Consider the following 27,786-nt stretch of genomic DNA (forward strand, 5'->3'; position numbering starts at 1 on the left):
CCACTTGTAGATCCTGCGGAGCATGCGCAGGGTGTTGTAGCAGGAGGAGGAGACGGCGTTGACCTGCTTAGACATGGAGAGGGAAGAGTCGAGGATAAATCCTAGGTTGCGTGCATGGTCAGTGGGCGTTGGTGCTGTTCCCAGTGTGGTCGACCACGAGGAGTCATCCCAGGCTGAGGGGGTGGGTCCGAGGTTGAGGACCTCCATCGGCGATGGCCTTCATTCCCTCGTGGAGATGATGTTGAGGTGGTGATGGCGGGCCACTTGTGCGAGGGGGGCCATGTAGATGTTGAACAGCGTTGGGCTGAAAGATGAGCCTTGGGGGACGCCGCAGATGATGTCGGTGGCTTCGGATCGGAAGGGTGGGAGGCGGACGCTCTGGGTTCTGCCTGAGAGGAAGGACGTGGTCCAGTCAGGTCCTTCTCTTGGATTCCGGCTTCTAGGAAGCGTGTCTTTAGAGTGCGATGGCAGACCGTGTCGAAGGCGGCTGACAGGTCCAGAAGGATGAGGGCTGATGTTTCGCTGTTGTCTAGTTGATGCCTGATGTCGTCTGTGGCGGCGATGAGGGCTGTATCGGTGCTGTGGTTTCGTCTATATCTGGACTTGGACGGGTCCAAGATGTTGTCTTCCAGGTGGCGGGCCAATTGCATGTTGATGATTTTCTCGATAACCTTTGCCGGGAACAGGGAGATGGGCCGGAAGTTTTTGAGGTCCTTGGGGTCGGCCTTGGGCTTCTTGAGGAGGGCGTTGATTTCGGCATGCTTCCAGCTTTCACAGGTCCAGAAGTATACTAACCGAGGTGGTTTCTGAGGTCCAATATATATACCCAGTTCTGCCTTTCAAGTGGGACAAGCATTTAGCAGTTTACCTTTGAAGTCCCCAGGCATCCTGCGATCCATGCCCTGGCTCCAGACTAACTACTGGGGGGAATCAGCCCTTTGTGTGTATGCAGGACACAGCCTATTCGAGTGTAAGTAGGACTGTGCCCGGCTCCGCCTACCCATACTGCCGGTGATGGCCCATCAAGAAACACTTAATACTTCTATTGTGTGTGGCAGTCTAGGAAGAATACACACAGCTCGACTATCAGCTGCACTCTGGCATGTGGGCTAGGGAAAGTCTACAGACACAAAATTGCTAAGCAAGAAAATATCTGCCAACTTTCTACAAGTGGCATTTTCAAAATTGCAATTTAAAATCTGACTTTACCATCAGACAGGAATTGTCATTACAGTTCCAAAGACACCAAACCTGAATTGATTACTTACGCCTATTTGGAAATTAAAGATTATTACATTTATTAAGGTATCTCCAATGTTCTCCTAAGGGAGAGGTATCCCTTGCAGTACTGAAAAATGAATTTCAGGGCTTTTCACTACCAGGACATGTAAAACTTAAAATCCCAAGTCTTAAACACTGCACCCTTCCCTGTGGGATCTTTAGAGCCTACCCTAGGGGTGACATATGTATTAAAAAGCAATTTATGGGCATGGCAAAATAATATATTTTGCCAGGTCGATCTGGTAGTTCAAAACTGCAAACACAGGCTGCAATGGAGGGCCTGAGACATGTTTAAAGAGACTACGTAAGCGGGTGGCACAATAAGTGCTGCATACCCATTTGTAGAATTTAATTGGCTGGCCTTGGGTACATGCAGTACCACTTTTACCAGGGACTTCTAATGAAATTAAATATGCAGTTGAGGATAAGCCAATGCTACCATGTTTAAAGGAGAGAACACAAGCACTTTGTGCACTTTACTACTGCTAACCAGTCCTAAGTTTGGCAAAAACAAGTTAAGCAAAAAAAAAAGTGGAAGGTAAAGGGAAATGTTTGAGGATTACCCTGCAGAAATGGCCACGTCCAACATCAGAACAATTCCATCTAACTGAGCTTGAGAGAGTGAAGAAGCATTCTATTTTTTATGACAATATAATTACTAAAGTCTTTTTACTTCCAAGTAATGTTTAGTACTCTACAGAAGAAGTACAACACCTCAGGGTTTAAAAAGCAAAGATCATGGTATCTCCCTGGGTGAAAAGAACTTCTCACAGTAATGGTAACCTGCTCTGCTCCAGTTTCTACTTGGCGTAGGTCAGCTTAGCTCTTGTGTATGTGGGGGTACATGATTTTTCATGGCAGAGCCTGGAGTGTGATTTATTGACACAGGTCCGGGGCAGTAACCGTGTCCGTGCACAGAACTTTAACCTCTTCGCTGCGGATGACGAGCCCAGCTCGTCATCAGCCACAGTGGTTGTGTGCTGATGACGAGCTGAGCTCGTCATGTAACACGGCTCTTTGAATTTTGCCGCACACAGCGGGAAAAGCCGCTGCAGCGATGCGGTTAAGCCTCCTCATTGAGCTCCTGCTACTAGGGGTCCTGGAGGAAGCCTTCCTTGGAAGGTACCATTCAGTGGTGCATGTGCACTGCTTGTTGGTCAATGTACAGTATTACAATTGCTCCTCAAGGACTCCTCATTGATTATCCATCACTCATTGATTAACCACCTTGTTGGACATCCATTTCATCTCACACCAGAGCTTTCAGAAGAAAAGACAACAGAAGTTCAAATGTAAATCAGTCTAAGAATGAACTAAGGTAACTGAGATATCTCTGCATCCGTCTTTGTTCGGCTGTTGCCTCAATACCTGTGTTAAAGGTGCTTACTCCTCTGCTAGAATACTTCACATTACAGTTCAGTGGTCATTTGTAAGCCCTACAATCGCATATAAACAGGGGGAGTGTGCGACCACCTAGGGTGGGAATGAGGCACAGCTTCAACACATACTGTATTTCACCCAGGTTGTTACAAGCCAAGTTATCAATATTTAAAAGGCAGGAATAGTGGTGCCTGGAATGAGGTAGGTTGTCGCTAAGCCTCTCGTGCAGTACTGCCTCAGCTGCTTAACTCCGTTTCATGAAGTCTAAATGGACGGCTGCACCCCCTTTTCCATCACCCTAGTAGCTTTCAAGAGAGAAAATCTGATTGGTCGAGAGGGATCTGTCTTTTTTAGAGGCGCGCCTGCTGGCTCTTGGTGGAGAGACTTACCTCTTTCTCTTTTTTACCCTGTATGATGCTCTTGTTGTTGATTCGCTTGTTCCTCTGGGTGTTGATGTCAAGTGCACATGGACAATAATTTCCGCAATCACTTGCTTTGTTTCAAGAGGAAAAAAAGCCTGATCAGATTCAAAGGGGTCTTAAAGTCCTTTTTGGGCTGGTGTCTACTGGACTTCCACGGCACGTGTCGGCGCTTGGACAGCACTTTACCAAGGCGCTTTCTGAGGCTGACTTGCATGACTAGGGCTGATGTTTAATATTCGCCCTTTGCTCGTAGAACACAACTCTCGATCAGTGATTGAAGTGACTTCAGAGCATCTACAGGGCAACAAACCCTCAGAAGTGAGGGATCTGTCTTTGTACATGGGATCTACTTCCTCATTCATGAACCCTTCTAGCCTCACCTGGTGTGGATGGTGTAGCATCCGACCAGCCCAGGTACTCGCCAATAACCACGCCACACACAGAGAGCAGTAGTACACGTCTTCATTCCGCTGCGTGTAAGCCAGAACTCCGCATTCTAAGCCTACCTTCAACTCATGGGTCGGGGCGTCCTCAGGATAGGAAGGTTGTGGTGAGTGAGACAGGTGTGTTGAGACCGCAAGCCGGAAGACATGTAAAACCTAGTCTACAATAACACTCTCTCCCACATGGGTCTCACAGAGGCTGATCAGGACTGAAATGTGTGTGGGATGATTACAAGTGACCGGGAGGTAACTAATGCTTTTCTGTTGTGTTTTTGTTCTACCTCTAGGACATGCAGAGAGCTCTGCGCAGGTAGGAACTGATTTACTTATTTGTTTGTGGTTTTGTGTAGCATAAGCTGTGGAATTCAAGACATGACTGCTGTTTACCGAATGAACAAGTTAGCCAGCCTTGCCATCAAAACAGTCTCTTTCTCCTTCCAATTAAGTATCAGCATATCCAACTAGAACTAGTAAGGAAAGAATCTGGCAAAAAAATATGGATTAAATCCCACCCAGGTAAAGCGGAGACACCGCAAGACAGTGGTCAATTTGCATTTCCAAGTGAATACGTTACCTCAGAACCATATTGTGAGAGGTATTGAAGATTAGAATTTGCGTGCGTAAGTGGAATTTTTCCATATTTGATCCAGACTCGTACCAAGAAACAGCTTTGTCGACTAAGGTGGCAGATTATAACTTTCAAAAACAATATCACATTCGGGAAATTTTTACTATTTGTACTTATTCTCTTTTTCACTCACATTTTAAAAGGTATTTATTGTCAAACATGTTTAAATTCTTGAATTATCTTTTATGTCCTTTAAAACAAGCATGTCCAACTTAAAAAAAGATGTTACGCGTTTTAAAAAGTTGAAATAGTTACTGCAAATGTTCCAATGTTGAAAGGTCCAGCTTGGCTTTAGATCATGTGATTGGACTGGAGCCTCCTCCTCTTCCTTACCCTGGGGAGATTAACTCACCATCTCAGATTAAACTCCTGTATCCACAGTGGTGCCCTTGTGCCATCCTTTCACCTGATAGAGTGGTACCCTTGTGCCACCCGTGTGCCACCTTCCAGAGTGCCCCCTAGTGCCACCCTTCTGCCACCTTCCAGAGTGCCCCCTAGTGCCACCCTTCTACCACCTTCCAGAGTGCCTTCTAGTGACATCCTTCTGCCACCTGTCAGGGTGCACCCTAGTGCCATCCTTCTGCCACCTCTCAGGGTGCCCCCTAGCGCCATCCTTCTGCCACATGTCAGGGTGCACCCTAGTGCCATCCTTCTGCCACCTGTCAGGGTGCCCCCTAGTGCCATCCTTCTGCTACCTGTCAGGGTGCACCCTTGTGCCATCCTATCACCTGCCAGAGTGGTACCCTTGTGCCACCCTTCTGCCACCTTCCAGAGTGCCCCCTAGTGCCATCCTTCTGCCACCTGTCAGGGTGCACCCTTGTGCCATCTTTCTGCCACCTGCCAGAGTGGCCCCCTTGTGCCTTCCTTCTCTCACCTCCATGTCGATGGTTTCATGTTGTGGCATCTGTTTCTCTCTCCTTTAGATTTCAAACGCTGAAGGACATCAAGCAGCGACTAGGTTCGAAGGAGCATGCGAAAATCCTGCGCTACTTCAGTGAAGAATCTGCTGAGATTCAGAAAAGTATCATCGAATCCTTGGGTGAGTAAAACCCGTCCATGAACTTAATTGCAATAGCTGCTGAGACCCTGTGTGCACCTGCCGCATGGTGGACACCACTTGAGCATTGTCATGAATCTGGGACCAGGTGGACATCATAGCAAGACCGAGTCTATGTGATGCCAACATGTGCCAGTGACACTCAAAGGGTGGGTGAGGAGGTCTTCAGATCTGAACCAAGCCTTTCTGTGTGGATAGTGGGTGAGGGGCATGGCCTAGACTTTGTCATGAACCCATGAGATGCTGGGACATCATGTCATTTGTGGACACTATATATATATATATATATACATATATAATTGATGGAAGGATTGTCAGGAAAGAGATGTTTATTTACCCAGACAGGTTCGATAGCAGCTTTGTCCACCTGAAGTGCATGGGGCATAGTACGGAGCCTCGTCCCAAGCTGGTCCTTCCCGAAGAGCAGCATCCTCGTGGTACCCGGATCAAGCACGTATTGTAATGTGAAGATGCTCACTCAATGCAGAATAAGCATTTTATTAAACATATCCTAAACTGTTTTGAGGCACTGGGAAAAGCATATCTAGCCTCAATGCTGGTCTTTCACATGTTTACTGGTTCCTTGCCAGCATCGTGCGAAGGCAGGCAAGGTGAGTCATTTTATCCAGCACTGAGCAGCTCTTAAACATCAAATACACACAGAAAATTGAAGTAAACTATCTGGGTGTTTCAGTTTTTAAGGAATGAAATCTGGAACCCAAGCCCATCAGATGTTTCCACTCCCGGGGTCTCCAATCGAATACCACAGCATCCCTGCTCGTTGTACAACCCACCCAGAGGAGGAACCTTACTCTGAGAATCAACAAACTCTGGCCCACACTCTCCAGACACATCTGCTCCATCACTTGGTCTCGAAAAAGAGCTACACAACTTGTTCCACTTCCACCCTGCTCCCAGTCCTAGACCACATCTTCTCAGAGTCGAAGGAACTGATGCCCCTGAAACAACGAACCCTAAATACAGACCAGCAGGCTTGTCTTGGAATGGACCAGGGACGAATCTCTGATCCTTACAGTAAACTGACCCCTACAACCAGTAAACTGCCTCATAGAGCTATGTGCAAAGTGCACTCTCGAAACACAACTGATCATACTGTTTTATTGTCTATATAATGCGCTTTTTTGCTGTTCGCGCTTGGCAAGAGGCTGAAAACGGACATACCTCTTTCCAAATCTCCACCTCTCTTTCTGGTAATTCCATAAACCTGTCTTCTGGCTTGACCCTCATCCTAGTAGGAATGCCCTCTCTGGGAGCATGTTTCCAAACCCATGTAGATAAGCACTCCAAGGTCAGCCTCTGTCGGTGGTGGCACCCTACATGTGTCCATGATGACTCACCCAACCATGGATTGTTTTTGAATTATTCACAGCCACCAGATGCCAAAGGTCACCGCGTAATAGTCTCAACGTTACACCCACCTCTCTCTATTGTAGTTCTACCTCCTGCCACTAACATCTACACATTCTCCATTGATCCATGTGGCCATACCCTCCTGCAGCTCTTACCTGCATCAGAACATGGGTGACGACACCTGAATCTATCACTGCATCACTGAACGTAACCACGAAGCTGCAGGGTGCAGACCAGCTCACTGTCTAATCAAGCAGGATACACTACTGCCCTCACATCCGTTTCCACTGCCACATCCACCCCCTGTTCCACATCCCCCGACATCCACCCCCACATCCATATCCCCATATCCACATTCAATCCCACATCTACCCCACATCTACATCCACATCCTCCTCCAACCCACCAACACATCCACCCCAACATCCACATTCACCCCCACATCCACCCCTATATCCACATCCACCCCAAATCCTCATCCCCCACATCCACCTCCACATTCTCATCCAAACTACCCCCACATCCTCATCTACATCCCCATCCACACCACATTTACCCCAACATCCACCCCCACATCCACAGCCACCCCCACCCCACATTATTTTACACTCCACCCCCATATTCACATCCACCCCACCCGCACATGCAATCAATCAATCAATCAATCAATCAATCAATTAATCAATCAATCAATCAATCAATCAGGGGTTTGTGAAGCGCTCTTCTCACCCATAAGGGCCTCAAGGAGCTGGGGGGGATGGGGGTGGCTCCGTTGGGGTCATTAAAAGAGCCAGGTCTTGAGGTCTTTTCTGAATTGCTGCAGTGTCAGGCTTTGCCAGGGGTGGAGCAAGAGGTTGTTCCAGGTCATGGCTGCGATGTAGAAGAATGACATTCAACCCGCTCTGCTCCAGTAGGAGTGTGGGATGGTGGCTAAGGAGAGGTTGGCTGAACTGAGGTTTCTCTTGGCGGCATGGAAGGAATGATGGTTGTTGAAGTATTGCGGTGCAATGTTGTGGAGGGTCTTGAAGGCATGTGTGAGCAGTTGGAAAGTTATTCTTCTTTCGATGGGGAGCCAGTGGAGATCGTCGAGGTGTTGGATGACGTGGTTGTGCCAGGGGATGTTGAGGATCAGTATGGCTGCAACATTCTGAACGGTCTGGAGCTTGCAGAGAAGTTTGTTGTTGATTCCGGCAAAGAGCACATTGCCATAGTCCAGACTGCTGATGATGAGGGCATGTTTGACCATTTTTCTGGAATCGGCGGGTATCCATTTGAAGGTTTCCCGGAGTATGCGGAAGGTGTTGAAACATGCGGAGGAAACAGTGTGATCTGGCTGTTTATAGTGAGCTATGAGTCCAGTATGATGCTGAGGTTACTTGTGTGGTCTGCTAAGGTGGGTGGGTTTCTGAGGGCGGGAGGCCACCAGGTGTCGTATCATATGGAGGGAATGGAGCTGAGGACGAAGACTTCTGTTTTCTCTGCGGTAAGTTTCAGGCAGCTGTTCTTCATCCTGGTTGCAACTGCTTTCATCCCTTCTTGGAAGTTGTGCCTGGAGATTGTCAGGTTCCTTGGCGAGGGATAGGATGAGCTGGGTGTCATAGGCACAGGAAACTATGTTGAATCTTTGGTTTCTGATGATGGTTGCCAGGGGGGCCATGTAGACGTTTAAGAGGGTAGGTCTGAGGAAGGATCCCTGGGGTACTCCGTATCTGGTCTCTGTTGGTTCTGATCGGTAGGGCTGGAGCCTTACTCTCTGTGTTCTGCCTGTGATGAATGAGCATATCCATTCTAGGGCATTTCCTTGGATGCCAGCGTCGTGGAGTCTGGTGGCTAGTATGCGGTGGGAGACAGTGTCAAAGGTTGCTGATAGGTCCAGGAGTGTAAGGGCTGTTATTTGGCCCTGTTCGAGGAGGGCACAGATGTCTGTGGCAGCGAGGAGGGCGGTCTTGGTGCTGTGGTTGCTGCAGAATCCAGATTTGGAGGAGTCTAGGATGTTGTCGGCTTCGATGAAGTATTCTAGCTGGGTGGTGACGGCCTTTTCAATGACCTTGGCTATGAAAGAAAGCAGTGGGCCTGAAGTTCTTGAGGTCCGTCGGGTCTTTGGAGGGTTTCTTTAGGAGGTGTTTGACTTCAGCATGCTTCCAGTTGTCTGGGAATGTTGCGGTCTCGAGGGAACAGTTAATCGTTCGACGTAGACCAGGTGCGATGGCTATGGCGGCCCTGTGGAAGATATGGGGTGGGCAGGGGTCTGAAGGTGCTCTGGAGTGGATGCTCTTCATGGTCTTTAAGGTTTCTTCTGTCTTGAGTGGGGTCCAAGTAAGTAGAGTCTGTTGGGTGGCATTGCTGGGAGTGGGGTTTGAGGCAGTGTAGAGGTCTTGGGCGTCAAAGTTATCGTACCTTGTCTTGATCTTGAGGTGAAAAAAGGAGCTGAGTCTATTGTGGAGGTCTTGGGAGGGAGGGACGTTGCATGCTTGTGTGTGGTGTGTTTACTTAAGAAGGAATGGATGTCCTGTAAAGATGGGGTCGAGTGTGTGCCTGCTGTGTGAGTGGGGGGCGGAGACAGGTTGCTTCAGTCCTATGTTGGTGAGGTTCTCTAGGAGGGCGGTGGTGTTGGGGTCATTGTGGTTGTCCAGGTGGAAGTTTAGGTCTGTGAGTTGTATGTAGTCTCTGGAGACGAGGGCATGGGGTGCAATGAGGTCAGCAATGATGTTGGTGAACGAAGAGTGAGGGCTAGGTGGTCTGTGCACGAGGGTTCCGTGGAGCGTCGTTTTGGAGTTGGTCTGGATCTGAAAGTGGATGTGTTACATGTGGGGCGAGGCATCCTCTTGATTGCTGGTTGTCATGCAGAGGGAGCTTTGTGGATGATGGAGATTCCTCATCCTCGGCAGGTGGGGTGGTATTTTCTCAGGATCTTGTATCCATCGGGGATGGCAGTGTGCTGAGCTGGCATTGGTCCAGGTCTCTGTGAGGAAGGCAACGTTGGATGCGTGAGAGCTAAGGAGGTCCCAGATTTCTATGGCGTGTCTGTGCTGCAGCGAGCGTACATTGAGGAGGATGAAGTTCAGTCACTTATGTGCACTGATGTCCGGTGGGCTGGGTCCTGCTGCTGGGTGAAGGTGCGGCAGCAGTGTCTGCAGGAGATTGAGCCTTGAGTGTTGCTCAATGACGAGAGCTGACAGTGATCTTGCTCTTGATCTTCCTGTCGTGCAGCGGCTGCCATTAAGTAGGGGTTGGGAGGAGGGTGGTCAGCTGGGAGGCGTGAGCGGGAGCAAGATGCTGGGGGGGAGGGGCAACAGGGGCAGCACAGCAGGGAGTGCAGGAAAACGCAATAGAGAGAAAACAGAAGGAGCAAAACAGAGAGGGCAAAACAGAGGAGTAAAAGAGAAAAGGGCAATCAAAGAGAAAAAAGAAAAAAAACAGGCACAGAAACCCGAAAACATTGCAGAATAAAAGAAGAGCAGGGTGCTCTTTCATTTGACCACCATGGATGAGGCACAGGAAGGAGCCTGCGGGTGGAGGAGGGCCTCCAACACCTACCTGACACAGAGCTTGGTCTCCAGGGCAGTCCCACAATGGTGGAGCTGCATGGGGAGAGCAGTGCTACCAACCAGGTAGTTCAGTGGTCTTGCTAACATACATCCCCCACCCCACCCACATCCACATCCTCATGCTCATCCTCATCCACCCCCCATCTACAAAGACCGCTCTAAATGTACACGTCTGGAATCTACAAATGCTACACCTGCTCGCCACACCCTGCCATACATACACTTAAATACACACCTACAATACTTCTAACACAACGACCACTGTCACATACCATCCCCATGCCAAAACTTGCTTCCTCAGACCTGACTCCTCAGAACAGTGAAGCAAAGCACATTCCAGAGACAAGTGTGGTGCATTGTAGATACCGTTCAAAACAAGTAACAATGCACACCCTGGACAGGTAGGAAATATAAGCCTACCTCAGACTAGAGATGTGGGGCCACTCACAGTAGGCTACCACTGGTCAAACTAGCAACCTGATGCCCTTTGAGGATGCGCTAGCAAAGCCTGTGAGGAGAGAGACCCCTGTTGCAGGGATTTCCTCTCAGTTCTTTGCAGAAGGAGGGTGGTAAACCTGAGGTACAGGTGATCAAGGTAGGCCACTTTGAAACCGTGTGGTAGGGGCTGAAAGGTAGTGGCTGATCCAAAACACAAGCCTTGCCTAGCTGTTGAAGATCTAAACACAACGGAGTGTGACACCTAACATCCTTTGTGTGGTCTTCCCCCAAATGTTTTGCCTTCACCCCTCCTTTTTTCTGAACTTTGTTTTTGTTGATATCTAGGGCTATGTGCACTTTACCTCTGCTAACCAGTGCTAATGTGCAGTGCACTCTGCCTAAAACATGGTAAAAGTGGGTTACACCTTATTGGCACACTTACTTTACTTATATCTCCCCAGTATATGCTACTGCGTGTGTCCAGGGCCTGGGCCTGTAAATCAAATGCTACTAGTGGGCCTGCAGCACTCATTGTACCACACAATAAAGTAGCACTTAAACATGTCTCAGGTCTATCATAGATATTTCGCCCTGGCAACATCAACCTTTTTCCATGCCTAAACCTTCCTTTTTCATACATATACCACTGCTAAGGTCAGCCCTGAACAGCCCAGAGGCCAGAGTGCATTGTATTTAAAAAGTGGGACATGCTACATTTTACATTTCCACTTAGAGAAAAACTCCTAAATTCGTTTTCCGCTACTGTAAGGCTTACCTATCCCATAGGATGACATTGGGCTACCTTACAGGATTTACTTTTTAAAAATAAAAATATAAATGCCTGCCATGGAAAGGGGTGGGGGAGGCGTTTTTTCTATTTTACCGTCCATCACACCAGGGTTTTTCTGGTGGTGACAGACAGTAAAAAAACAAAAAAGTGACTATATCTCCGCCCATCCTAATTTCTCCAACAGCCCTTACGCTGTAGGGCCATCGAAGAACTTTGGCTATAGCGGTGACGGAGTAGTGCCCGATGTAACCAAACCTATGGTCTGCCAAATTAGACCATATAGGTACTCTGTCACTGTTGCAACAGGGTACTGATACCGCCAAGATATAAATCAGGCGGTTAGTTCACTGGGGAAGCCAGGGTCGGATTTCAGGTCTCCTGCTGTGACATATATAACAAACATCTCCAAGAAAGCTTTCTTCATGTACAGACATTTGTCTCTGCTCCACCTGTTTGTGTCATTTAACCGTGATTGTGCATTTTATATTTCGAAAGGTGATTTTTGTTTTCCTGGTTTGATCGTCTCATTTCCTCTTTCATTTCCAGAGTGGCGCCGGAGCAGTCTATTTGCAGGTAAGGCTCACTATTCCTTATGATACACCAGGCTCCCACCCCCCTCCTGCGATTCCCAAAGACTTCAAATAAGTGGAGCATAGGATATTTTGTCTCTCATTCACCGGTGTAGCCACAGGATATCTGGGAGCTCCATCACAGGTGTAGCCACAGAATGTCTGACATCTCACTCACAGGTGTAGCCATAGGATGTCTGGTATTTTAATCAAAGGTGTCCAGAAGACCCTAAGATTTATAAATCAAAGGAAATGCGACAGTCTAAAAGCTTTTTTTTTATATTTGCGAAACACATATGCTAATTTGCAAAGTGTGTCTGAATTGATAAATGAGTTTAGAAGTGGATTAGGCTTCTGGAAAAAAGAAAAACTTTTTTTTTGTGAAAAACCTTTATTGTTCATTTCAGCAATAGTACATTCATAGGCCTACAACCACTGGAGCCAGCCGCCACTTAAGTTATAGGTAAATATGGTATTGTAGAATACAGCTCTTCAGCCGACAACCCAGGGGTTCGGCAGCGATTCAGCATACAGTTCCTATTAGGCATAGGATATACACACAGGATGAAATTAAGGTTTTGTATTCTATTTTATATATAAATCTAAATATAAACAATAAATAAACAAGAACTAACAAGGCAAGATAAGTGATATCGATGGGTGTCTGCTCCAGGGGGGTAAAGAAACCACGCCATTAGACAATTTTCGTTTCAATATTAAATGAAGGAAAGAGAGAGAGTGGGGGGTGCAGAGAGATAGTAGACTACCGTGTCTGCAAAGACCTAAACAGTACAAGGAATGCTCGGCTAGGGAGACTGCGACATTTCCGGACTATCTACAAAAGGGGGAGTACACACCTCCCCCGGTATGAATTCCATTGGTTCCAAATTTTACCCCATTTCCTCGGTCTGCCACGAGCGACATACACCGTTTTTTCCCGAAACATGCATCAGTCCATGTTTTCCTTCCAAGCTGTGACCGTGGGTGCTCTTTGGGACCCCCACAATTGTGCTATGTCCCTCTTACCTATCATGTTCCCAAGGGTAGCCCATTGAGTCTGTGCAACATTGTAATCATTCTCTTCCCAGACATTCAGCAGGCAACGCCGGGCTTCGGGCAACAACGAAACTCCTGTAACCTCTTCCATAACTGCATGTACACAGTTCCAAAACACAACCACTTCCGGGCATTCCCATATGATATGAAGGAAAGTACCCATTGAACCACACCCACGCTTACACAATTCATCCACAGAATAACCCATACGGAGTAGACGGGGGCCCGTTATATAAATCCGCTGTAGGATCTTGAGTTGCACCAGCCGGAGACGGGCCGGGATCGTGACCTCTTTAGGAGAGGATATCGCAGCCTGCCAATCCTCATCATCCAATTCCAGCCCATCGCTGGTCCAAGCCTCCCGGAGTTGCATAAGTAAATCCGTACGGTCGTTAATTCGTTTTTTATATATCAAAGAAATGGTGCTGTCCGGAATATGTCCATCCAGTACCCGATCTTCGAGAGGGGAAGATTTCGGAATCGCGACACCGTCCGGAAAAACCGAGCACAGCGCATGGCGGATTTGCATATAGCGAAAAAACTCCTTGTCACTAAGCTCATATTCCAACTGTAGCTCCTCAAAGGTCTTTATCCTATCTTTAATCCAAAGATCTCCAACCCTACAAATACCGATGAGATCCCACTTCTCAAAGCCCTTCATTTTCCATAAGCTACCCAATCTTTCAGCGACGTAGAGCGGGGTCGCCCGGGTCAATTTATCCGACCACTCCATTGCTGCGTTCACACTATGCCACACTCGTACTGCAATCTTAGTGGGTCCTAATAGCTTCCTTTCAACCGATTTAGCGTAGAGCGCCTTGTTGTAATCTCCACCTGGCAACTGCCACTTATCCATTTCAAACATGGGATTTGGCATGGGGCCATACATTGCGTGATTGATTGCGCACAATTGAGATGCCCAGTAATAGCGCCTGATATCCGGTAGTGCGATGCCCCCGTCGTACCAAGGCAATGTCAATTTAGCCAGGGCGATACGAGGATGCCCGCCCCTGCCTCTGTAAACTCTCTTCCTCACGGAAATAACTCGCCGGTACGAGATCAAGCGTGTTTTGAAGGGCGTATAAAAACCGTGGCAAAGACATCATCTTAAAAAGGGCCGCCCTCCCAAGATGGGACAACGGCAGGCCACACCAGCCCGCCACGTCAGATTTCAGCTGCCGGAGCTGGGGAAGTAAGTTACGCTCATATCGGACAGCAGGGTCCAGTGAGATGAAGATCCCCAAATATTTAAAACCAATCTGTGATACCTGTATCGGGCAAACCCACGGCAGGGGGGGCACATCTCCAGTAAGGACATAAACACAGGATTTAATCCAGGTAATCACCAGACCAGAATTCTTCCCGAATGAGTTAAGCACGTCAAACAATACTGTTAATGACTTCCGGGGGGGTGTGAGGTAAAGCAAAATATTATCCGCGTAGAGTGATATTCGATCTTCGAAATCAGGGGTCCACCTTATACCATTAAGTGATGGCTCCCACCGCAGCCAAGCGGCTAGGGGTTCCAAGGCAAGGGCGAAGAGCAATGGAGACAATGGGCACCCCCTGCCGCGTGTCCCTCCCGAGATCAAAGGACTCCGAGACCCTACCGTTCACCACAACCTGGGCCATTGGTTCCTCATAAAGGAGTTTAACCCAGCTAATAAACCCTGGGCCAAAACTAAACTTTGCAAGAGCAGCCCACGGGTATGGCCATTCCACTGTGTCGAAGGCCTTCGTGGCATTCAAGGAGACCAAGATGGCCGGTTCACGCAGCAACTCCGCTCTCGCCAGGACGCCATGAAGACGACGCAGGTTCAATGCGGTATTGCGATGCGGGATAAACCCTGACTGATCTGGATGTATCAAATCGCTGATCACCTTTATCAGTCGGTTCGCCAGCAGTTTTGCTAAAATTTTAGGTTCTGCATTTAAAAGTGATATTGGCCTGTAAGACGTACATCGGTCCCGAGGTTTCCCTTCCTTATGGATCATGACAATGGATGCAAGTCGTTGATCCCGGGGAAGGAAACCAACGTCTCGCGACTCCAAAAACATCCAACGGAGATACGGCGCCATTCTGTCTGGTCGTAGCTTGTAGAGCTCGATGGAGATACCATTCGGACCCATAGCTTTTCCGGAGTGGATGGAGCGGATGGCGAGTGCTACTTCATCGTCGGAAAACTCTGCATCCATCAGCTCTCTATAAGAATCGGATAGACAAGGCAGTGCAATATCTCGTAGCAACAAATGCGAGTCTTCTTCTGGCCTGTCTGAGACTGGCGCATATACCTTTTGAAAGTGTTCAGCGAAACATTCCACTATCTCCACAGCGTCCACAACTCGCACTCCATCCATTCTCTCAATCACGGGAACCACATGACTCAATCTCTCCTTTCTATCCAACCAGGCAACCAGCTTCCCCCTTTGTCTCCAACATCATACAGCCGTCCCTGCTGCTCACGATTCATAGCTTTAGCGGCATCAGTCCCCAAGGCCCTATAGTCAAGTTGTTTGAGGTTAAGAACGTGCAACTTATCATGTGTTATACTAGACTCCAATTCTCCCTCCAGCTCAGTTATTTCGGCCTACAGCCGTACCACCTCCTCATTCTTTCTTTTCTTTGCACAAGCAATCAACAACAGTGCCTGACCAAGGATTACCGTCTTGAAGGCTTCCCACAAAGAGATTGAGGAGGACACAGACCCCACGTTTTCGGCAAAATAATGGTCTATAGACTTGACCAAGCCAGCCCGGGTCTTAGGGTTACGAAGATGCCAGGGATTGATCGGGGCCACTTGACCTTCGGCGCCCAACTGTATATCAATAGAAAGCCACAGTGGGGAGTGGTCCGAGATACCCCTGGCCAAGTGCCTAATCTCCCTCACCGAGACGGCCTGAGCCGCCAGCATGAGGACATAATCAAGCCTAGCTAGGCTACCATGTGCACCTGAGTAAAAAGTGTATTGTGCCTGTCACGGGTGCATCAGTCTCCAGCAATCCACCAGACCCAGTGTCTCCAAGAAGTCACCCAACCAAGACTGCGATCTCGCAGGATCCCTGGGAGGGCTGCGGTCCTCCCTACCACAGACAACCCAGTTAAAATCTCCGCCCATAACAAAAATGCCCTCAGGGAGTCCCAACACTATTCTCCCCAAATCAGTAAAGGTCATTGTTTGCAGGCCTGGCGGAACATACACAGAGAGTAAGGAGATCGTCTTCTCTTCCCACCTACCCGTGATGGCGGCATAGCGTCCCCTGTCATCCAGAATTGTATCATCTAATTCCAGGGGGAGGGAACTCCTAACTAGGATACCCGTCCCCCTAGCTCAGAGGTCTTCAAACTTTTGGATGCCGAGACCCCCCTGTCAACATTTTAAGGTGTAAGGACCCCCTCCAGACAAAAAATTCTAAACCTGTAAGCAGGGCTACTGGAATTATGAGGCAGGTGAAGACCAGAGTACACCACAGGCTTGACTAAATTGTGTGGGAAGAAAATGTAAATAATGTTGTGATGCTGCGTATATTTTGGGATAGCATTGCGTAGTTATTTTGACATTGTTTACACACATAACAGTGAGGAAAGATTTCACCCCATAAGTACCAGTTTATAACCAAAATACAGCAATTAACATCAGAAAGATTTCTAGTAAACCTTTGTGAAGGGCCTTCCACTCCACAGGAATACGTGCTCCACAATAGAAGCTCACCTGTCCCTGGCAGGGAGAAGCAGGGGTCCCTTAAAACCCTGGCGGTTTAGTGTAGAGATAAACAGTTTATCCATGCCCCTTTCCTCTCACCCTCTCCCTTCCATCCCTCTCTTCTCTCCCAACCCCGGATCCCTCTCTCACTTTGAAGGCCATTTTCTTTCACCCCTTTTTACAACTTCTGAACTCTCCCCATTCAACCTCTCACTTCACCTTTAATCACCTCTTGCCATCCTGCCTTTTCACTGCCCTCATCTCCAACAGTCTCTCGCATTTATCCCATGGCCTCTCTGGCCCAGTCACCTCCCATGCCCCTCAGCACTTCTCATTCACATCAAGTCTCTCCATTCAAATGTTTGTCTATTTGTATCTTACACCTCTCCGGTCCCCATTCATCTTTCACATCTCCCCTTTGTTCTTCCACACCTTCTTGAACCAACGTCCCTCTCCCCTGTAACCTTAGCACCAGTGCCTAATTTGAGCAGGTGGTTTCCGGTGAGCTGCACTGTCACCTAATTGGGCACACTGGCACTGACCGTCTTCCACATGGTGGCTCTGTCTGTGTAATTTAGAGGTGAGCAGAACAGCTGTTTATTAATTCAATATACATTAAAAACAATGAATTCCTGACACCCATGCCATTCTTATAGCTTTTTGGGCTTGAAATAATCTGAAGAGTCACACTTGTACAAGTGTTATGGTTGGGAGTTGCATAGGTATTTTCATTGGCCGCGCAGGCCATGCAATGGGTGGGTGGTTAAAGATGCAGTGGCCTAGTATATTGCCTAGTATATTGCTCCCAAATTTTGAAAAACTCCAACATTACCATTATAATCAAAATGTCGTTTTCTATATATGTTTAGTTTGTAAACTAAAGAAATGATTTCATAATGTGTGTATTTGTTTGAGGTATACTTATTTCTGTCTTTTTGTATAGTTTTTTGAGGTATTTGAATGAAATTACAAGTACAAATTCACATTTTGTTAATCACTTACGTGAAATTGCACTTGTGAATTTGGATATTTGTGGACCCATTTAAATCTCTGATGCGGAAATACTTTTGGGAATCAGGTCTCCAATTTTCAGGGAATGTTTCTAACAGAGAAAGATAAAAATCTGATCATCCGTTATTTTTGTTTAACTGGCTGCTGTTCTTCTCGTTGGAGTTGTTTTTCGTACTTCATGCTTGCTGTGAACATGAGCATTGTAACGCCCAAGACTGATCTGTAATCCATTTGCACAGTAGAAAGGTGATGTGATAGTCTTACTGCAGGTCGGTGCTGAGTTTGCAACAAGACTACAATAAAGTAATTTTCAGGAGTGTTGCTTCCATTGGTGCAGCAGGTGTGTCTCTGTTTTAAAATTCCAGTCTGCACCTGCTTCCTTATCTGTAATTTGCTTTCTGTTGCAGTGCAATTTTTTTTCCCAGGACCTTTGTGGCCTACTTGTAGCTATTCTATGATCCGGCTGTGAGGGTCAGAGCAGGGTCATACAATTGTTGCAACTAGCAACTGAACTCTGGAGGGGCCCCAGTCAGTAAGCACTACAGGGAATGGTTACTAATGATGAATTTGAATTTTTGCACCTGCTGCTGAGTGCTTTCAGTTTAGCAAAACTCGTTTTTCTGCAGAACAGGAAATGTAATGCCCCAAACAAACTTACTTGTGAAAGTTTATTTCTAATCCAAAAGTGATCCAAAGAAAGTCAAAAGGCCTCAAATCCAAAAAAGGGCAGGCAAATGTCAACCTGAGGAGTTATTCTGATAAAAATCATCATTTTCAGAAGGTCTATGCTGCTTGCTAGTGGATTTCTTGTGCATAATTGCAAATTTTTTAATTTCGCGAGTGCGAGATTGTTGCTGCCCGCCGCACCTACATGTTCGCAATTGCGAACTTACACCGCACGCAGCAAAATTGTATCAGCAAGAAAAAAAAATCCGCTGCGTGCAAATTTGCGGATTTTCGGTAAATTTGCGAGCGTTCGCGGATTGCGAATTTACTGAAAATCCGCAAAATCCGCGAGCGTAACGGATTTTCCGCCCATGCTTACTCATGAGTGAGGTACCAACCGAGAGCAGCTTCTGAGAATTACTGATAACTGAAGAACCAACCGAGAGAAGCTTCCTAGAATTACTGATGACTGAAGAACCAACCGAGAGAAGCTTCCTAGAAGTACTGATGACTGCAGATCCAACCGAGAGATACCTCGTAGAATTACTCATGAGTGAGGAACCAACTGAGAGAAGCTTCATAGTGTTATTGACGAGCAAAGCCTCCTAGAATTACATATGAGTGAGGAACAAACAGAGAGAAGCCTCGTAGAATTACTCATGAGTGAGGAACGAACAGAGAGAAGCCTCGTAGAATTACTCATGAGTGAGGAACGAACAGAGAGAAGCCTCCTAGAATTACTCATGAGTGAGGAACCAACTGAGAGAAGCTTTCTAGAATTACTCATGAGTGAGGAATCTACTGAGAGAAGCTTGCTAGAATTACTGATCACGGAAGAACCAACAGAGGGAAGCTTGCTAGAATTACTGATGACTGAAGAACCAACAGAGGGAAGCTTGCTAGAATTACTGATGACTGAAGAACTAACTGAGAAAAGCCTCCTAGCATTACTCATCCAACTCTTCTTCCCAGCATTGCTGCAGTGGATGAAGTTTCTAAAAGTCACGGTGCTGGGTGGAAACCCAACCATCTAACAGAAAAGCTAATGTCCTCTTTGGATATGAAATTGAAAAAGCCATCATTGTGCAACATAGAATCCCTAAGGGCTCCTGACGTGTTTAGTTTTTTTTTAATGTATAAGTTCAGCCTCTAACCAGCTGTTGTTGAAGTGTGATGTTGCGTTCCAGAACTATGCAGATAATATGCAGTTGGTTCTCCTTCTGTTTTAGGACCCTCACAGAGGTGGAACATGTATGGCTGAAGTACTCAAAAAACCTAAGGCAGACCCAAGAGACCTCAAGAACTTCCGGCCCATCTCTCTGCTCCCCTTCCCGGCCAAGGTCATCGAGAAAACCGTCAACAGACAGCTAACCCAATACCTCGAAGAAAACAGAATCCTGGACCTTTCCCTGTCAGGGTTCCGCAGCATCCACAGCCACAAGACTGCCCTCATCGCCGCCACCGATGACATCAGGACCCTGCAGGACAACGGCAAGACCGCATCACTCATCCTCCTAGACCTCTCTGCCGCCTTCGACACCGTCTGCTACCGCACACTACGCGCACGCCTCCACGTCGCAGGAATCCGAGACAAGGCTCTGGATTGGACCACCTCCTTCCTCTCCGGTAGAACCCAGAGCGTCCGCCTCCCCCCATTCTGTTCCAAAGCCTCCGAGATCATCTGAGGCATACCCCAGGGATCCTCTCTTACCCCAACACTGTTTGTATTTGTATTTGTATTGGAAATTTGTAGAGCGCAACTATCGCTCCGGAAGGAGCATCTTGGCGCTAATAGAACAGAGTGCAAACAATTGCGGGTTAGAGTTAAATGGCTGTCAATACGTACTCGTCAGGAAGATTGAAGATCCAGGTTTTCAGATGTTTCCTGAACTGTTTTTCCTGAGTGAGTCGTCTGAGATGTTTGGGCATTGCATTCCAGGCCTTGGAGGATAAGAAGGTTAGGGTTTTACCCCCTTGGTTTTGAGGTTGAATTTGGTCAATTTAATGAGGTTTTCTCCTGCTGATCGTAATGTCCTGGTTGGAATGTAATGGGGGAAACGCTTAATAAGATACTTCGGGCTAGTACCGTGAAAAGCTCGAAAGGCAACAATCAGGATTTTAAATACAATCCTCTTGTGGAGGGGTAGCCAATGTAAAGTTTTTAGGGCAGCTGACGCTGAGGATTTTCTTGGCAATTTAAGGACCAGTCTGGCTGCCGCGTGTTGTACACTTTGGAGTTTTTTTAGGGTTGTTTTCTTAATGCCAGCCATCAGGCCATTGCAGTAGTCCAAGCGTGCGAGAATTAGGGCTACAGTGACGGCTTTTCGTGAGTCGATGGGCAGGAAGTCAAAGAATTTCTTTAATGATTTGATGATGCTAAAGCAGCTTCCTGCGACATTCCTCACGTGTTGGTCAAATGAAAGTTCGGTGTCAAATAAGACCCCCAAGTTTCTTGTTGATGTCACGGTTTGTGGGGGAGCAGGAGAGTCTTCAGGCCACTATTTACTGGGACAGAAATGTTGTGGTTTTCCCATAGGAAGAATCTCTGTTTTACTGACATTGCATTTAAGATGGTTTTTGTCCATCCAGAGAAACACATCCTTCAAACAATTCTTAAGGTTTTGCTCAGCAGTGGTAGAGTTCTTCTCCAGGGGAACAATGAGCTGAGTATCATCGGCATACGATGTAACAAGTATGCCGTATGATTTAATGAGGGCAATGAGAGGGATCATGTAAATATTGAATAGGAGCGGGCTCAAAATAGAGCCCTGAGGAACTCCTGACGAGATCTTTTTTTCCTTGGATAGGAAGGGGCCTAAGGCGATAGTTTGTGATCTCTCCGTCAGAAAAGAAATAATCCAGGACAATACTACCCCTGAGATTCCGACATCTCTAAGTCTCCCTATCAGTATTGTATGGGAGATGGTGTCGAATGCCGTCTGTGAGGTCTAATAGGATTAGAACGGCATTCTTTCCTTGGTCCTGCAAGATTTTCATGGAGTCGGAGAGCTCGATCAAGGCTGTTTCTGTGGAATGGCTAGATCTAAAACCCGATTGTTGAGGGTGCAAGATATTGTTGGTCTCCACGTACCTTTTTAGTTCTTTATGCACCATTCAACATTTACATGGCCACGCTCGCACACGTAGCCCGACAGCATGACCTCAACATAATCTCCTACGCCAATGACACTCAACTGATCCTCTCCCTCACCAAGGACCCCATCACCGCCAAAGCCAACCTTCTCAAAGGAATGAAGGCCGTCGCCATCTATATGAAGACCAGCTGTCTGCAGCTAAACTCGGACAAGACAGAGGTCCTCATCCTCCGCTCCAACCCTTCAGCCTGGGATGTCTCCTGGTGGCCGATGGCACTTTGGGAAGACCCGACACCCACCGACCACGCACGCAACCTGGGAATCATCCTCAAATCAACGCTCTCAATGACAAGCTAGTCAACACCGTCTCCTCCTCCTGCTTCAACACCCTCTGCATGCTCCGCAAGATCTACAGAGAGATCCCGACAGATACAAGAAAGACGTACCACGGCACGGCCACATCACCCCCCACATCACCCCCCACCTGAGAAACCTGCACTGACTCCCCATCAACAAGAGGATATCCTTCAAGCTCCTCAACCACACACACAAGGCAGCCTACAAGACTGGCCCAGCCTACCTCAACAGACTGCTCTCCTTCTACATCCCCAAGTGCCAACTACGCTCCGCCGACCTCTCACTCGCCACCGTCCTGTGCATCCAAAGAACAACCACCGGTGGAAGATCCTTCTCCCACGCTCACCAAGACATGGAACACCCTCCCACTGAGCCTACGACAGACCCAAGACCCGCTGACCTTCAGGAGGATACTCAAGACCTGGCTGTTCGATCAGTAGCGCCCCCCCCCCCCCCACCCCCCAGCGCCTTGAGACTCGAGTGGGTATGTAGTGTGCTTTACAAATGATTGATTGATTGATTGATTGAGGTCTATAAATGAATGAAATCAAGTTGGCGGTGTCACAATAAGTCAATAAAAAATTTCCTTGTGATCGTCCCAGAAAATTGGTTGACACAAAATGCTTCATCTACAGCTCATTTACCGTTGGAAATACAGGTTGCCTATTTTCATATCACGAGTAGACAAATGCTGCAACTAGATCATTGTTCTCTAAAAAGAATGAGTAAACACAGACATTGTTGATTGTATTCAACTTTAAAGCTTTATCATCCTGCTTGTAATTCCATCTTCTTCACTTTAACTATTTGAAATTACTGGCCATTTCTACTTTTGTAGGAAATTGATACATTTTTAATTACCTGTCATTAAAGATTTCTAATAACTATGGCATGCACCAATTGCTCTCCGTAGTGTTCCTCTCATGGCAGACCCCACAGCGGGGTCACATTGCACCTCACTGTTCCTGAACAGTCTCTCTTCTTGCAGAATTGGCAATATTTATCTCTCTCCCTATAGGCAGGGTGGCATCTAGGGACTTCAAGAGCGGTGAACAGTTTTTGCAGCCAGGGGTAGACTAAGGTGATGTTCCCGTACATTTTGAAAGCTTACTATCCGAAGTTATCAGCTCTGGTTGCCATGAGTACTCCCTTCCTTGATCATAGAGATCTTGGAAATGAAAAGAAATATGGGTCAGTGGATTCCACTTTTTACGCAGTGAATCACAGACTGGAGATGTGTATCCACTGTCCATACTAGCAGAGGTCGGTAGGGGTAGATCTTCTTTCAAGAGTCCTCTGCAGGCTGCCCATCAGACACAGCCTTTGTGTAGAGTGATGCTTCTCACTGCAAGTAATCTCCATCCTTGCAAACCCACAACAGAGGCACAAAGAGGTTTGGGCCTTCTGGACCTGGCTGCCATTAGCCATAATGAATGGATGAGCAAGAAAAGACAAAATGCTTGTCTTCCGAAGGGGTCCTCTTGCTCAGCAGAGCCTGCATACCCACCCTTCACCATCACTAGCTGCCAAAGTGCAAAGTTTCAAGAAGACTAATCAGCAGCTCCATGCTCTGAATAGGGCCTTACTGATGTTCTGAAGGAGCCTTTTGATATCTTTCTTCCCTTCATGTCTAGGTCTTCTCCCTCCAGCTTCAGGGATGTCAGTAATACACTTCCACCGTCTGGGAATGCAAACTCCAACCTATCCTGTGTAAACACCTTGCCAGGGACATAAAAAATGGATCTCACAAGCCTCCATTACTGGATCGCACGCATGCGCAGATGCATAAACCACACAGGCCACTTACACAAACAAGCACCACATGTACTTGGGAAGCTACCGCTGGGATCTCGGTAAGCACCTTCAAGTGTCACATTACATGAGTGAGCCAGTAGGCCTCCACTCCAATGACACAGATAAATAAAGACATATGGTCACAAGAGTGGATTCCAGAACACTAAGTGCTAAACCCATGAAAGGAACATTAGTCAAATGATGTGTGCTAGGTGCGACCCAGCGGGTCACAGGACAGGTCCAGAGCCGCACTTGTGTCAAGTGACAAGCCTAAGCCTCTGCTCACACACTAGAGGAATGTGAGGCTAGGGCCAATATCAAAATACAGGATACACGTAGTTGGGCACTCTGGGCAGAAACACACTTAGAATGTCTCCTGCATGGCTGCACAGCATGTAAGGGACATTCCCACGCCAACAGTGAACATCAGATCTCACGTCCCATAAATTACAGCATCTCCTGTCACAGCGGTCTGATCTTGAGCCACTTGCTAAACCACACGCTTTTTATACTGTGCTACAGTAAATATAAAGTGTGTGGACAATACAAAACAATTAATGTGCTAACCCCTTAAGCGCTGCCGTCGGCCAACGGTCGTCGCGAGCACTACCTTGCCAGTGCTGCGCACGACCATTGGCCAACGGGCCAGCGCTCGTTATTTGAACGTTCAGCACTGGATGCTGAACGTTCGACGCAGCTAAGAGGTTAATACAACTTGCTAGTTTTCCAAGATGTTCATGAGTGTTAGATGTCAGAATTGTACATGCCTAAGATAATGTAAATTCATTTTCTCATACATTATCTATACATTGTTTATAAAAGAAAGCATCTATATTAGTGAAAACAATTCTACAAACAGGTCAAATATCCTGAACCTGAAAACATTCATAACATAAAAAACAAATACAAAAAAAATATTATAGACTGCCAAGGTGGAGTTGCCAAAATACTAGATCTATTCCCATTTTAAAGAAAATCCTGAAACAAGCCTGAGGTCTTTGAGCGTTGTAGGGCCAGAAAGGTTCCTATAGTTTTTGCTGAATTACATTTAGAAAACAAGGACTTTTCCTCCAAGGTTCTGAGTTTCGGTGATGTTTGTTTCGGGGATGCTTGGTTCAATTTATCTCATACACTGTTACTGATTTCTCATATCCATTTACAATTATTTCCCAGAATTCCCCCCAAACGAGTACAAATCCATGAGCGCCTCTCTCTTCACATGGAAGCCTTGTCTAACTTCGCGTTCTCTGTATACCAGAATACAAACTTCTGCCATGAAATCCTTTATTCATGCAATATTTTGGCCTCAGGGTAGATCCACAGATCTACTGAAAATGCACTAGACCATTTTTGGACATTCAAGCTCATGATATGTTTATGAAGTTTCATGAGTTTATAATCCAGGCTTTTGGAGAGTGAGTTAGTCATTATTGGCTGGAGCGATGATTTGAAGAGTTTGTGATATGCCTCGTGTTTTGGTGAATGATGGTTTGAGGTTTGCTGTTTTTCTGGTGTCTCTTTCCTCTCTGCTGCAGATGGTGTTGTGCTGGGTAATTGGAGTGAAGGTTTGCTGCTCCTCTGATGTCTCTTTTCTACTCTGCTGTACATGACGTGTTACGGTGATTGATGGTTTGACGGTTTGCTGCTCCTCTGATGGTGCCTCTTTTCCTCTCTGCTGTAGATGGTGTGGTGATTGATGGTGTGAAGGTTTGCTGCTCCTCTGATGGTGTTTGTTTTCCTCTCAGCTGTAGATGGTTTGATGGTGGGTAATTGATGGTGTGAAGGTTTGCTGTTCCTCTGATGGTGTCTCTTTTCTTCTCTGCTGTACATGACGTGTTAGGGCGATTGATGATGTGACTTTGCTGCTCCTCTGATGGTGTCTCTTTTACTCACTGCGGTTGATGGTGTGTTAGGGTGATTGATGGTGTGAAGGTTTTCTGCTCCTCTGGTGTCTCTTTCCTCTCTGCTGCAGATGGTGTTGTGCTGGGTAATTGATGGAGTGAAGGTTTGCTGCTCCTCTGATGGTGTCTGTTCTTCTCTGCTGTACATGACCTGTTAGGGTGATTGATGGGTTGACGGTTTGCTGCTCCCCCTATGGAATCTCTTTACCTCACTGCTGCAGATGGTGTGTTAGGGTGATTAATGTTTTGAGGTTTGCTGCTTCTCTGGTGTCTGTTTTCCTCTCTGCTCTGGATTGTGTGATGCTGGGTAATTGATGGTGGGAAGGTTTGCTGCTCCTCTGATAGTGTCTCTTTTCTTCTCTGCTGTACATGACGTGTTAGGGTGATTGATGGTTTGACGGTTTGCTGCTCCTCTGATGGTGTCTCTTTTACTCACTGCTGTAGATGCTGTGTTAGGGTGATTGATGGTGTGGAGGTTTTCTGCTCCTCTGGTCTACATTTTCCTCTCTGCTGTTGATTTTGTGATGCTGAGTAATTGATGGTGTGAAGGTTTGCTGCTCCTCTGATGGTGTCTCTTTTCTTCTCTGCTGTACATGACGTATTAGGGTGTTTGATGGTGTGAAGGTTTGCTGATCCTCTGATGGTGTTTGTTTTCCTCCCAGCTGTAGATGGTTTGATGCTGAGTAATTGATGGTGTGAAGATTTGCTGCTCCGCTGATGGTGTCTCTTTTACTCACTGCAGTAGATGGTGTGTTAGGGTGATTGATGGTGTGAAGGTTTGCTGCTCCTCTGCTATCTCTTTTCTACTCTGCTGTACATGACGTGTTAGGGTGATTGATGGTGTGATGGTTTGCCGCTCCTTTGATTGTGCCTCTTTTACTCACTGCAGTAGATGGTGTGTTAGGGTGATTGATGGTGTGAAGGTTTGCTGCTCTTCTGATGTCTCTTTTCTACTCTGCTGTACATGACGTGTTAGGGTGATTAATGGTTTGACGGTTTGCTGCTCCTCTGATGGTGTCTCTTTTCCTCTCTGCTGTAGATGGTGTGGTGATTGATGATTTGAAGGTTTGCTGCTCCTCTGATGGTGTTTGTTTTCCTCTCGGCTGTAGATGGTTTGATGCTGGGTGATTGATAGTGTGAAGGTTTGCTGCTCCTCTGATGGTGTCTCTTTTCCTCTCTGTTCTAGATGGTGTGGTGCTGGACCCTGACTCCTCCCATCCCAACCTCAGCCTCTCAGAGGACCGCAGGAGTGTTATAATGGGACGCGCCACCCTGGGACTGCCGGATTCTCCAGAGCGCTTCGATGCCCCTTGTGTCCTGGGACTCCCAAGATTAACCTCAGGGATTCACTACTGGGAGGTTGAGGTGGGGGAGATGAGGGAGTGGATCCTTGGAGTGTGTTATGAATCTGTGAGGAGGAAAGGGGTTTTTGAACCCTCTCCTGAAAACGGGGTGTGGGCGATTGGCCTGTGGGATGGGTACCGGGCACTGACCACAGCTTACCCTGGCACTCCTCTGTGTCCACGACAGCGCCCGCGGGTTGTGGGAGTTTTTCTGAACTTTGAGGCTGGAAGTATCACATTTTACAACGTGGAAGACAGATGCCAGCTTGTCACCTTCCCTTCTACCTCCTTCAGCCAGCCTCTTCAGCCTTATTTCTGCACGTGGGACACTGTCACTCCTCTGCGGCTCCACCCACTCACCAAGCTTCATATGACAGGGGAACAAATACACCTGAGTTCATAGCATCTGTTTAATCTACCCCACCTCTGTGTCCTTTGCATCAGTGTGCATTATTTGGCTTTAATACTGCATTGCTGCCTACCCCTGCAGAGCCTGAGCCCTACAAACATATCATGGGCCATCACATTGTTTCTCAGAGGACTGGTCACTTTGGACACTCCCTTTGTAAACTTAGTTTACTGAATGCATTTACCTTTAAGTAAATAACCCCAACAAATAACATGCTCGCTAGAGACAATGTAAAGCGCTGTGGTGGATTTGCCAGCTGTTGTAGTGTGGTGTAAACCATTAAGAGTTGATGTGACCTTATGTAATATGCAGTTTATTTTTCTGTGGTCTCAGCTGTTCATCAGGGAGTTTCTGTCCTGTGGCACCACTGCTCCTATCCGGGGCCACTGAAGGCCGATTATTTGGGACACATTGATTAGCTAACAAGCATGGATTTTGCATCGAGCATGTACAGTGAGACATGCAGCATATGTTCAAGCGTGCACACAGAGCATGTACACTGTGACATGCATTGTAGGTTGAAGCG

At 47.1% G+C, this 27,786-nt stretch overlaps 1 protein-coding gene across 1 annotated transcript in view; it reads left to right on the forward strand.

Moving 5' to 3' along the window:
• LOC147662668 (E3 ubiquitin-protein ligase TRIM39-like) overlaps positions 1 to 27,560 on the forward strand; it is an 81,661-nt gene extending 54,101 nt beyond the window's left edge. The window contains exons 5-8 of the mRNA XM_086950998.1: positions 3,814 to 3,836; positions 5,078 to 5,193; positions 11,905 to 11,931; positions 26,695 to 27,560. Coding sequence (XP_086807124.1) covers positions 3,814 to 3,836; positions 5,078 to 5,193; positions 11,905 to 11,931; positions 26,695 to 27,254 — 726 coding nt within the window. The 3' untranslated portion in view covers positions 27,255 to 27,560. The remainder of the gene's footprint in view (positions 1 to 3,813; positions 3,837 to 5,077; positions 5,194 to 11,904; positions 11,932 to 26,694) is intronic.
• Positions 27,561 to 27,786: the final 226 nt, after the last annotated feature.

The sequence above is a fragment of the Lissotriton vulgaris genome, unplaced genomic scaffold, assembly GCF_964263255.1.
Source record: "Lissotriton vulgaris unplaced genomic scaffold, aLisVul1.2 SCAFFOLD_275, whole genome shotgun sequence".
NCBI lineage: Eukaryota > Metazoa > Chordata > Amphibia > Caudata > Salamandridae > Lissotriton > Lissotriton vulgaris.